The sequence below is a fragment of the Orcinus orca genome, chromosome 7 (assembly GCF_937001465.1).
Source record: "Orcinus orca chromosome 7, mOrcOrc1.1, whole genome shotgun sequence".
NCBI classification, from domain to species: Eukaryota; Metazoa; Chordata; class Mammalia; order Artiodactyla; family Delphinidae; genus Orcinus; species Orcinus orca.
The window spans coordinates 50,874,951-50,888,822 of NC_064565.1; the positions used below are offsets into that span (position 1 = coordinate 50,874,951).

Here is a 13,872-nt window from a genome sequence, read left to right on the forward strand (position 1 = left end):
GAATGGAATTGCAAGGGTAAGAGTGGCAGAAGGTAAGGCTAATAACATAGGCAGAGGCTAGGGCCCCATCACAAACATATATTGAACAGAAAGTATGACACTATATTATGTTTTACGTAATATGTATATTTTTCACTTTTGACTTCTGAAATCCTCAGTCGTGACTTAATTATAACCTAACCCTTTAAGTTACTGATTAATTGGTTTATTTTCACAAAGTATTTAATATTATAGATTTCAGTAATCACTGTTGCTTGTTACTGATTTACTCATTCTTTTGTATTTTAAAAAATGTTTGAAAATACCAAATGTTTTATTGGAATAACATTGAATTTATAAGATGGTTTTCCACTATTGGGCTTTCCCATTAATATAAACTTACTCATTTATTTAGGTCTACTTTTACATCATTCAATAAAGTTTTATAATTTTCATCACAAATGTATTGATTGAATAACACATTTACCGGGTAACCCAGCAATCCTACCCCTAGGTATTTGCCCTAGAGAATAAAAACTTACGTTCACACAAAAACCTGTACAAGAATACTTATAGCACTTCTGTTCATAATTGAAAAAATTGTAAACTAAATACCCTTCAGTAAATGAATGGATAAGAAAACTATGGTACATTCCTGCAATGGACTATTACTCAGCAATAAAAAGAAGGAATTACTGATACATTCAGTGACACAGATAAATCTCAAAATCTCAAAGGCATTATGATAAGTGAATAACAACAGTCTCAAAAAACTATACATTGTATGTTTCCATTTATATGGCATTGTGGAAAAGGCAAAACTATAGCAGTAGGGACCAGATTAGTGGTTGCCAGGGGTTAGGAGAGGGATAAGGTTGTGACTACAAAGAAACATCACAAGGGAGTTCTTTGGTGAATTATATTCAGCACAGTTTTAGTATAAGTGAATTTTATCATAGTCTACTCTTATGAATATTACCATAAAATGTAGCATATGTGATGAAAGAAAATGTGTGTGTGTATAAGAGAGATGTAGAAATAGTTTCCATGATGTTATATGTAATCCAAAATAATCATCACATCTGATTTTATCTTTGATAATATAGATACATTACATATTTACATTTTACATATTTATGATCCCGCATTATACTAGACTTAATATAATGCCAAATTTAGTCTTAATTTCCCAAGTCTACTCTGGCTGCGTGCTGCAGTGTGGGGGGCAGGGGAGATGTGAGTTTGGAGTGGTGTTGAAGGCGGTGACCGGGACATTTCAAGCTCCAAGTCATGATAATGCATGTTCATGTCTCTGATTTCCATAGACACCCCATCACAGCGGGTACAGTTTATTCTTGGAACTGAGGATGATGATGAGGAACACATTCCTCATGACCTTTTTACGGAACTGGATGAGATTTGCTGGCGTGAAGGTGAGGATGCTGAATGGCGAGAAACAGCCAGGTGAGGATTTTTTTGTTGAAGGTATACTAAAGAATTTTCATGCTATTAGAAAGAGAGATATCTAATGCCACAATTTTGCAAACATCCATCAGTGCTACTGGTTTCTGAAATTGCTCATCTGGCCTGGGCATATCCTATAATGGGATATGGGTCAGGATGAAACCTGAAGGCTGTAATTATAGTAAACAGTGATGCAGAGCCAGCAGCAGCCGCAGTCTTAAACAGTAGCATAATTTGCGTGTCATCAGGAAAACAGTAGATATCTAACAGTAATTTATTTCTATCTTTTCAACTGCTAGGTTGTGCCCCAACTGGTGATATTATATGGGACTTTTTAAAAGAAAGGGCAAACATTATAAGAGACTTTAGTTGGTGTCCTGAATTTATTTGCTATTTGTTGAGGGTAAAAATATTTTGTAATGTGTTTCTAGGATATATATACATTTAAACATAGTGGTTTTTAAAAATAATTTTTAAGAAATTACTTTTTCTGTCATTTGTAATTAATATTTCCATATTGCCATGTAATTGATGAATTGCTGTCATCCTTTCTTGCTTATTTACTCATTTATTTAACAAACATTTATGGTCTATTGTGTGCCAGGTGCAATGAATATAGAACAACAACAACAAAAGTCTTAGGGAGTTCCCTGGCAGTCCAGTGGTTAGGACTGTGCTTTCACTGTCGAGAGCCCGAGTTCAATCCCTGGTTGAGGAACTAAGATCCCGCAAGCCACACCAAAAACTAGAAAAAAAGAAAAAGAAAAAAACACCTTAGATCTTGCTTTTAACAACCTCACCTCTAATGCGGGATTTAGATAAGTAAACAAAGTTGTAAGTACTGTATAATGAATGCTGTGATACAGGTGTGCACTAGGAACTGTGGGCACGCCTAGGGTTGTCTTTTACCTGCTGCTTCCGAAATTTTGATGTGAATACATATCACCAGAGATCTTGTTGAAATGTAGATTCAGTAGACCTTAGGAATAGAGTCTCAGGTCTAGCATTTAATCATTGCCTTAACTCTAGCCAGAGGTAGTGTGGAATTAAATGTTCAATCATGATAATATTATAAATAATACTGGCTTGGTTAATTCTTGTTTGATATAATTTAAGTGGTCTTTGTAGCTCTCTTTTATTTAAAATATACTAAAAGTAAATAGAAGAAGATAAAAATGCCTTTCACCTAGTTCATCTCTGTTAACATTAAAAAAATTAACTGCTGGGCTTCCCTGGTGGTGCAGTGGTTGAGAGTCCGCCTGCCGATGCAGGGGACATGGGTTCGTGTCCCGGTCCGGGAAGATCCCACATGCCGCAGAGCAGCTGGGCCCGTGAGCCATGGCCGCTGGGCCTGCGCGTCCGGAGTCTGTGCTCCACAACGGGAGAGACCATAGCAGTGAGAGGCCCACGTACTGCAAAAAAAAAAAAAAAAAAAATTAAATGCTGATATTTAAAATTCAAAAATCATAGAAAGGTAAAAAAGCAAGAACATTGCTCTACTCTTGTTCATAGTACTTCTCCTCAAAGGTAATCACTATTAATTGCTTCTTGTACATCTTTTCATAAAAATTTTAATGCCTAGATCTGCATGTAAATGTATGCCCTTTTTATATTTACATAAGAGGTATTATATACTGCATTCATGCCTTGCTTTTTTCATTTAATATATTTGGATCATTTTCCATATTATCAATACAGATTACTCAATCTTTTTAATCTCTTTAATGACTGCATCACATTTAGTTATGGATGAACTTTCATTTATTTAGCCAGTCTTGATAGGGATTTAGATTGCTTTGTGGTTTTTTTTGCTGTAAACATTGCTGCAATAATCATTTACACATATATTTTGGGATTATTTTGTAGGTATTCATGTAGGGTGAATTTTTAGCAGTGGAATTTATGTGTCAAAGAGAGCAAACTTTTTTTACTTTTATAGATATTGCAAAATTGCCTTCATAAAATGTTTTGGTAATTTATACTTCCCTCAACAGTGTACGAGAATGCTTATTTCCCCCAAACCTTTGCCACACAAAATCATCAAACTTGTAAAAATTTCGGCTAATTTTGTAGATGCAAAATAAATCTCAGTGCTTTAATTTGTATTTCTCTAATTATTAGTGAGATTGAACATTTTTTCATATGTTTTTATTTTTTTTCCTGAGAACTAACTGTTCATTTCCTTTACCTGTTTTATTTCAAGTCATTCATTTTTTTACTTGTGTTTTTTAATGCCTTAAACTGGTGGTATGTTATTCTGTGTGAATTACCTTTTTTAATGAAAAAACTACATAAATTAAATTCTTTCTGATGCTATTATAATATTTTAAATATAGAACTAAATTTGAAACAGTTTTTATATGACCTGGCAAATTTTGAGATTAAGAACCATCTACCTAATTTTTTTCTTCCAACTGCATCAAAAAACAAGTATTATTTTCAAGGATATAATATGTGTGCTCATCTTCTTTGATGACAGAAAAACAATATATGATAATATTCTCCACCAATTAGTGTTATACGTTTTGCTCTTTCATGATTAAAGAGTTGTTGATAAGGAATTTGAAGTGCAAACCTCCCTGTTTAAGGCTAGAGGCATCCGTCTTCAGCTGGTTCTAAGAAACAGGTGTTCCTGGCTGACTTGAAGGAAGGAGATCTGGTGGTTATGATGACTGTACAGCTCTGGTTAGAATCTCTTTAATCAATTGCTGAGAAGTACTTTTTGGAAGCATTTCTTTTATATTTCTTTCTTCACTCTCATCCCTCAGAATAGAGCTGAGAAGTAAGATTGGAATATGCGTTTTGACAGGAGTAACTCCCTTATTATGAAAATGGTTGGTGATTTTTCACCTTCCAGATCAAATGGTGATCTATTCCTTTTAAGCAGTAACTTCCTTGTAACTTTCCCAATCTCATCAAGCTAGGAGATAGCAGAGCAATGCTAGAATCTAACTCTTTTCTTGTCACAATTGAGCAGGTAGAATTTTATCATGCTCTAATGGATTAACTTGAACAACATGTTTATCCTAAGCCATCAAAATATGTTGCTGTTTATTTATAAAGAATGAGAGAGATGACCCAGTTACTTATTAATATTCTCTAATGTTGTTAGATAGGACCTGTGTTCTTAGCCCTGCTTCTGGAACCTTATGCACGGTGCAGGTATTTGAGGCTCGGGAGACATCTGATGAACAATCAAAATAGTAACAGACATTGAAGAGGAGAGTAGATGAATTTTGGCTGAGACACAACACGTCAGGGAAGAACAGAACGTGTTTACTGAGGACTTAGAAATGGAGTAGGGGGCTTCCCTGGTGGCGCCGTGGTTGAGAGTCCGCCTGCCGATGCAGGGGACGCGGGTTCGTGCCCCGGTCCGGGAAGATCCCACATGATGCGGAGGGGCTGGGCCCGTGAACCATGACCGCTGAGCCTGCGCGTCCGGAGCCTGTGCTCCGCAACGGGAGAGGCCACAACAGTGAGACGCCCGCGTACCGAGAAAAAAAAAAAAAAGAAATGGAGTAGGTTTTAAAGTGGTGGAAGTAATTTTGTTCTTGATGCCCTAGTTCATCTAACAAAACTAAGTTTAGTTAATTCATGACTCCATCTGATTTTTCAAATACCATTTAATTCTAATAAATCATAACCATTTGAAGTACTTCTTTCTTTTGATTAGTATTCCAGGGGGATTAATAATTTTCTACCCTAATAGTAGAAATAAAAAGGATATTTTATCAGCACATTGCACCTGCCACATATCACATCTTGAATAATTCATGCCCACTGTTGTTGCCAAGTAAAACTTAAGCAAAGTTTTAGGTTTTGAAGCTAAATTTTTGAATAATAATTATTTAATAAATGTTTGTGAAAAACAGCTGTTCCCTTTTAAAAAAACCCTAGAAGCCATATGACAGAGCTAATGAAATCAACACAATTACAATGTCCTGCTTATAAATAACATATAATGTTATTAATAGAAAAATACCCAAAGATACCACAGCTGTGCAGTTGTGGAGACAACATGCTTGACTCACTGTGGTTGCCCTTTAAAAATGCTTCCCACAAATGAGCTCAGCAGAGGCAAAGAAAGGGATAGCAGTTAGGCCTCTGATACATACTTGGTAATGTGGAAAAAGATTTTTACATCAAAACAATTTTATTGATGATGTGAAGGTATTTGATATTTAAAATTGGTAAAGGGTCAAGTCATCAGGATTTTTCAGTGCAATGTGAGGTGTGAAAATAATATGAATTAAGAACAGCTAATGTCAATAAACTCTAAGTGTGGATACATTTTAATACCCCTTTCCTCTTGAAATAGGTACTTTATGATTACATATGTTAATCTCCAGCCCCCACTCTAACCATGTTCCCCCTTCACCCTCCATATCCTTAACTCTACCCAAAAAAGATGTTTTCTCTTGAGAATTCATGACTTCCCCCAAGACTATCATTTTGGATGATATGGTAACTCCTTTACTCCCTTTTTGGGTAGAATCAGAGAATAAAAATTATTAGAAAAGTTAAACTAAATTAGTGAGAATAAAGTAAACAGAAAGTTAAATTCTATAGAAATCATCTATCTCTAATTTGCAGAAGAATTTTATTTTGTAGATTTCTAATATGAGTATTGTAGAGGAGATTATCATCAACTTAAACCTCAAAGAATTCAGGAAACACCTATTTTATGTTGTTGCTGCTTAGTAGAAAGAGATTCCAATGTGTTAATTATGGATGAAAACAGACACAGACATGCTGAAGGAAATGAAAATAATCTCAACAGAGTTTAAATCCACCCCTCCCCCACAGAAAATGTCATGCAGTTGGCCTACAATTTCTTTTTTTTGTCATTGTCCGTCACATCTCATTCATGCCTGTGAGACTCTTGTTTGCTTTGGTTTGCTATTCAAACAAATGTCAGCTGAGTTTATTTGAAAACTGGAATAAATTGCAGCACTTTAGGTCATTAACTGCAACCAGGCATTTTGTAACTGACAGTATATTCAGTGACTACAAATCTTAAAACAGGATTTGGTGTGTTCTTAGACCTGCTAATTTCTATCTTTGGAGTATGAAATGGAATGAAAAACAGAAAAGAGAGATATACTTATGTATCTTTAAAATATATTCATTTAAATATCTTTTAAAGCTTTTGGCATCATTCTGGAGTTGGCATAAAACACTGAATCTTGAAATGTTTAGTAACTTGATATTTGTAACTTGTGGGTTCCTTTTTATGGAAAGTATCTTATGTTTCCTCCTGTAATACTCATAAAACCTATGCTTATATCAAACCATCCATGCATATAACTTATATTTGGCCATCCAAACTGCTTGGAACTCACAAGAGTCTCCATTCTTGGTCTAAAAGATCAAGCCCCCAGTTTGAAAGAAATTATTCTAAAGGAAGGAGTTTTTGTCTTTAAAATGTCTTCTCAGATAGACAAGTAGTTCAATGGAACAGAATAGAGAACTAAGAAAAACTAACCCAAGTGCAGCTAACTGATTTTTGACAAAGGTGAAGGAAGAATTGTCTTTTCAACAAATGGTACTGGAACAATTAGAGATCTACATAGAGGTTAAAAAATATTAACTTCAATCTAAACTTCACAGTGTATACAAAAATTAATTCAAAATTAATCATAAATCTAAAACATAAAGCTATACAACTGTTAGAGAAAACATAAGAGAAAATCTTCAGGACCTAGGGCTAGAAGATGAGTTTTTAGGCATGATACCAAAAGCACAATCTTTTGAATAAAAGAAGAAAAGAAAATATTCTTAAGTTGGACTTCACCAGAATTAAAAACTTTTTGCTGTGAAAAATCCTCTTAGAGGATGAAGACAAACTACAGACAGGGAGAAAATATTCGGAAACCATATATTTGACAAAAATATTATATCTAGAATATGTAAAGAACTCTAAATGTTCAACAGTATGAAAACAAATCAATTGGAAAAATGGGCCAAAAAAAGGCCTTTCAAAGAAGAGATACACATGGCATATAAACACATAAAATGGTGTTCAACATCATTAGTCATTAGGGAAATGTAAATTAAAACCCCTGTGAGATACAACTGCACACCTAATAGAATAACTAAAGTAAAAAAAAAAGTCATAATAGCAAATGCTGGTGAAGATATAGAGACACTGGATCTCTCAGCTATTGCTGGTGTGAATGTAAAATGGTAGCACTGCTCTAGAAAACAGTTTGATAGTTTCTTATAAAACTAAGCATGCATTAGTAAATATGACTCAGCAATCACAGTCTTGGGCATTTATCCTAGAGAAATGAAAACTTATGTTCACACAAAACCTCTACATGAATGTTCATAGCAGCTTCATTTGTAATCGCAAAAACCTATAAACAACTCAGATATCCTTCAATGGGTGAATGGTTAAATAAACTTTGGTACATCCATACAGTGGAATACTTTTCAACAATAAAAAGGAGCAAACTATTGATATATACAACAACTTGGATGGATCTCAAGGACATTGTGTTTTAGTGAAAAAATGTCTATCTCAAAAAGTTGCAAACTATATGATTCCACTTACATAACATCCTCAAAATGACAAAACTATAGTGATGAAGAACAGATTAATGATTACCTGGGGAAAGAAACAGGGTGAAGATTGGGAATATAAAGGAAGCTCATTTGTGGTGATGGAACAGTTTTGTATCTTGATTATGGTGGTGGTTTTTACACACACAACACACGTACACCACCTCCCCCATATCTTCTCAAGATTCTTAATCTAAATATTCCCTTTCAAAGGAACCAAGATAAAATGATGTAGATGCTTCTTTACTTATTTAATTATTTTCACTGTTATCTGTAATTAAAATTTAACTATAAATTCCCTTAGAAGAAGGGGTTGGATCATTTTGCGTAGATCAAGAAGCCCATGGATATTTAAAAATGAATTTATTATTAGCGTTATTACAACTTACAAACAATATTATTGTATGGGTCAGTCTATAGATTTATACTTAAGTAATTAAGAAACAATATGGTTTTTTAGTAATGTATCAACACTCTTTTCAGGATTTCTTGAGTGAAAATTTTAAATACAACATTTTAGTAGCAATTCTGTATAGAAAGATGACAGAAAGTACCAGAACTCCAGAAAAGAGAAATCTATAGTCCCCCAAACAAAATTACACCCTTTTATGACCCTAATTCTTCTTTACCACACAACAGACTGGAAACTAGATTTCAAATCTAACAAGTTTCTTCAGTCAAAATAACACCAGCATAAGTGATGCTGTAAAGACTCCCTTCTTTTATTCTTTTTGTCTGAAAAACCACGTCATAGGTGAGTAGTATATAAGGTGATAGAAGATTTAATAAAAGTTGTATCCACTCTCTTGGTACACCTTCTGTGGATAACATAAGATGAGAGGGAGAGAACACAGAACATTTTTCAACTTGAGATTTGTTCCAGACAAGAAGGAAAATTAAATGTTAAATCTGTTGTTTTCACTATAGCTTTAGCATAAGATATCTTAGCTAAAAAAGTCCATAAATCCAACTGAAGTAATTGTATTATGGTAAAAAATGGGCACAGACTCTGGAGAAAAACAAGAACAGTTGGAGTTGATATGGTTTGACAAGGTTAGTGACTAGGTGATCCTGGACAAGTTTTGAATGTGTTGAATTTGTCTCATCATTTTACAGATGAGAAAACTGTGGCCCAGAGAAGTTGAAAGACTTTCCCTTGGTCACACAGCAATTTAGATATAGAGTAGGGCCCCAAACCTAGATTTCTTTTTATTCCTGACTAGTCCAATACACTTTCCACAATACTATCCCATTTCAAAATGTCTGTCAAGAGGTTGATCCTTGGAGATATTGACATTCACAATGTTACCATGTCCTTACTTTTATACCTGGCAAGAAATACTAGATTATTATATTTATCAAAAGTATACTCACTCTCACCATTAATTCTAATTAGGAACTTGATGCTGGTATGAATTGCTAAAATTTGTATCAGTTAGGATAGGCTAAATTATGCTAGAAAAAATACGCTGTAATTTCAAAAGCTTAAAATCACAAAGGTTTATTTATGGTTCATGATACATGTGCATCATGAATCAGTAGAGGCTCTGCACCACTGCACTTGTCGTTACTCAGAGACTCTGGATGATAGAACTGCCTACATCTTGAACATAGCTGGTGGCCACAGAGGGAAAAAGAGCTCCAGAGGGTCTCATCCTAGCAATGAAAAACTCCAGTCTGGAAGTGGCACAGATAATTTCTGCTCACAATTCTTTGTCAACAGTGGCCTCACCCAGTTAAAAGAAAGCCAGGTAGTGATATCCTACTCTTTACTAAGAAGAGAGGGAGAACTAGTTATAGTTGGTGAGCAGTATTAATGACCATCCCATGATCTGTGATGCATTATGGCCCTGTAAAGGGCTGAAAATCATTAAGATTCACTAATATGAAAAAATTCCCAACTGTGTAGACAAAAATACTCTATAAAATTGTCACCATTTGAAGAGATACTGTCAGTGATTTGTGCTTAAATATAAGTTTTTTCAACCTTCAAGCATTCTCTAAACTTATGATAGGCATAAACATATGCCTGTAAATTTTTGGCAGGCATAACTGTTCTTCCCTACTAGTTTCCTTTTTACTTCCTGACGTTTTCGTCCTTGAAGTCTGAGGACAGATCCATAGCTGTCTTTATCGTTCTTGGAACTCTACATACTAATCTTTCTGACTAGCCCTTTTGCTTAGTTTTTTTAGCTGGCCGATACACTGGTTCTTAACTATACAAGATGTCCTCTGTTGGAGTTGGAGTTGGATCATTTGATTACACAAAACAGCAATAAAATATCATATAGATAGGAAATTTGAGTGATATTGCATGGAGAGAGGAAGTTAGCGCAAAAGTGACAAGGAGAGAAAATATGAGGAAAATGGTGGGGGATGGAGAGAGGAGAGGCATTTAGGCTAGGCTTCATTAGAAATGGTGGAATTAATATGGTTATCTACTAAGATTAAAAAGCAAGTCCCTAAAAGAATAAGAGATTTAGTGCTAGTGCCAGAGCAGTAAAATCATCGATTTCTCTTTATCCCTTCCATTTATCTTAGTTAGAAACAATCTCAGATATTACTACTCATTTCACTCCAAGAAGGCAGTGGTCTCCCATTTGGCACCGTGTTATCAAGGTTCTTCTATTCTCTGGCCCTGGCAGGAACACTCAGGGAATGGGGGCTGAGCTCAGTTCTCATAGATTTAGTCCCTGGGAAGTGACTACAATCACTAGATTTCATTCAAACAGGCCTAATAAGTATTTTTCCTACAGAATAGTCCCCAAATCATACTAGCTTCCCTAAAAATCAAAGGGCAAAATTGTCAAGAGATTCAAATATTGTTTTAAGACCTCCCACTAAAAGAAAAATGAGTACTCTTTCATTTTCTGTTGCATTTTTTAACCACCGTTATCTTTCCATGTAGTGTACTCTCTTTATTAGTTCTACAACAGATTCCCTGTGACCACTGACTAAACATTTATATTGATATATTTTTTCAGTGTTAGAAAGATTAATTAAAAAAACTGAGTTTTTGTTTGTTTTAAACATATCTTTCAATGACAGAAAGAATGTTTGTTAAATGGAATTAAAATGAAATAAACCAGATGACTTGGGCTGGCTTTTACATACTTCTGAAATCCTTGAAACCAAGAAGTAATGTGAATAGCTTTATACTTCTACCTTTTATTGTTGGGATAAAGGTTCATTCTTCTACAATGTAATATCAATGTGCTGATAATAATATTTATTTGTAACTTGGGAAAAATTCAAAATTAGGTAATTTAATGCCTGAAGGGAGATCTCTTAAAGTGAATGCAATGCATGTTCTATGGAAATATTTTTGCCATAAATATCAGTGTCTTTATGGTAGTAAAATCATTTGTTTTATACTTACGGCTAAAATTCACCCCCCTTTCTTTTTTTTCATCTTGGAATGGCCTTCTTTTAATGTGCTTTGTTTTAAGAATAATTTTATAGCAGGGTAGTAGTGAAATAAAAACGTGTTACAAATTTTAAAAAATTCTAATATTTATTTGTATAGGTGGTTGAAGTTTGAAGAAGATGTGGAAGATGGAGGGGAAAGGTGGAGCAAGCCTTATGTGGCTACTCTATCACTGCACAGCTTGTTTGAGTTGAGAAGTTGTATTCTGAATGGAACTGTGTTGCTGGACATGCATGCCAACACTTTAGAAGAAATTGCAGGTACATCCTTTTTCCTCCTTAGTCTATTTCACACTTATGGGTACAGCTGATTTTTTTAGTTCCCTTTTTCTTATAATTCTATACACGTGTGACCTTTGGGAAATTAATTCTCGTGATCAGTGTATGAGGCCTCAAAAATAACTTTGTTTTGCCACCTCATTTAAGATAAAAGAAGTTGAATCTCAAAGAAATATGGTCTAACATGCCAGTGGCAAGTCTAGAACAAGAATCTCTTGGTTTCCATTTAGCATATATTGTTTTTCACCATCATATGTAATTAGACTGTCACCATTAGAAAATTGAAGGAAAAATCCATAAAGCTAGAGACTGATTTTTTTTCAATATTCAAATACATGAAATAGCCAAATGAAAAAGTTTCAGTAATTAGGAAAAATGTTAGCTTAGAATAGAACAGAAAGGTATGGCCATTTATTTTAAACTGAATTAACAATCTTGAATTCCAGAGGAGGCCAAGTGATGCAGTTTAGATTGGTTTATAATTGACACTATGGCTTGTGTCTGGGATGAATGATTTGTACTAGAAGTCTATTATGGCTATATCACACAAGCAGTTATATTTAGGAAGCATCTTACTGTTACTCTGCAAATAAAAGCAAAGAACTCCTATATCTTTTCAGCTGGAAGACAAACATTTTAGTAAAAACAAAATAATACAAAAAAACACGGAAATGAGTTTTGAAAGGGTATAAACGAAATGGTTAATGGAGATTTTTAAAAATAAAAACAAAGCTAGGACTCAGGCAGTTTTAAAAATTCCTAGTTCAGAAAAACATAAAAGCAGTTCCATGTGGAATTTATTTGTGGAGTAGAAAGACTTCAGAGAGACTTCAGTGTCTTGATTATATTGTAGAGATGGGAAAAAAACCCAAAACACTGTGTGTTTTTGGATCACATGAACGAGAAAATATTGTATTAGAAAAATAATGTATCTAATTTAATCTTCAGAATAACCTCATAAAGTAAGTGCATTCCCATATTTCAATAAGAAAATAGAAATTCTGACACTTTCATGGTTCCAGTTCCATTTAAGGGCCTCTGACTTTAAGCTCCATGTTCCTTCTATTACACTACAACTACTGTCTGAAGAAAGAGATGGCTTGAAATGGTTGTTGTTAATTCCTTTAAAATTATTTATTTGGCTGTTGGTGCTGACAGGCATACATACATTGCAATATGTGTGAAAAAAGAAGTAAGCATGGAGAGATATTTTGGCTCACAATATTAAGCACAAACAAAAATACACACACACAAAAAAACAGGAAAGATGAGCTTTCCTCCCCTCAGTTTCATACAACACTTATAAAGAGATTACCCTTTAAAATACAGAACGAGAGCCTAAACGACGATATAAAGTTAAATACAGTATACTTTTTGGAAGAACACAGGATACAGTAACAGGTCACACTAAATCAAGACTTAAAGAAATGACTAACATGAAAATTAGCAAACTTCCTGAGAACGCTGGTATAGTAGCCTTCCAATTCAATTTCCTAGCTTTACATTATGGGGTATTGCTGATACCCAATAAAAATTTTTATGTTTTAATTATGAATGAAATGGCTGGGTTCTTCCTAGTACTTTGCAGTTTAGGAAGCTCTTTTTAGTAATTCTACAACTATCTTTTTGATATTCAAAACAAACTTGGGGCTTAGTATTATTATTGTTATCCTTCATAAATAAAGTGACTCAGAAGGTTAAAGGTCTTGCCCAAAATAAGGAGTTTATTTCTGCTACTTATGTCATTGATGGCATTACCTTTGAAAATGGATTAATTCAAATGAGTTTTGGATTGGCTGTATGTAATGAAGCTGTCAAATTCCTCAACCAGGCAAAATTAGCCTCAGAAAATTCTCTTCATAGTTTTACCAGGCTTTAAATTTCTTAAAACATGTAATTTCTAATGCTTTCTTTAGGAATTTATTTCTACCAGGAAATATTCTCCGGTTATAATTTGACTAAAACTCTGTTGTTTATCACCTTAGCTTGGTTTTGTTGTCTAAACTTATGCTTCCTTTCCCTAAACCTGCCCTCTTCCCCAAGCTCAACTCTGTAGAATATGTAAAGGTTGTTAGCTCTGTTGAATCTAGCTTTTTAAAGCAAATTACATTTTCTAAGTCTATTCTTACAAATGAAAGTAGTTCAGTGGAAGTCTCAATA

The 13,872-nt window shown here is 34.2% G+C and overlaps 1 protein-coding gene across 8 annotated transcripts in view; it reads left to right on the top strand.

The window, feature by feature from the left end:
- Window positions 1-13,872, top strand: part of SLC4A10 (solute carrier family 4 member 10) — a 312,534-nt gene that overhangs the window by 166,766 nt on the left and 131,896 nt on the right. For all 8 annotated transcript variants that reach the window (XM_033412564.2, XM_033412571.2, XM_049712769.1 and 5 more), the window contains exons 4-5: window positions 1,305-1,443; window positions 11,534-11,694. In XM_033412564.2, the coding sequence (XP_033268455.1) occupies window positions 1,305-1,443; window positions 11,534-11,694 (300 nt within the window). The remainder of the gene's footprint in view (window positions 1-1,304; window positions 1,444-11,533; window positions 11,695-13,872) is intronic.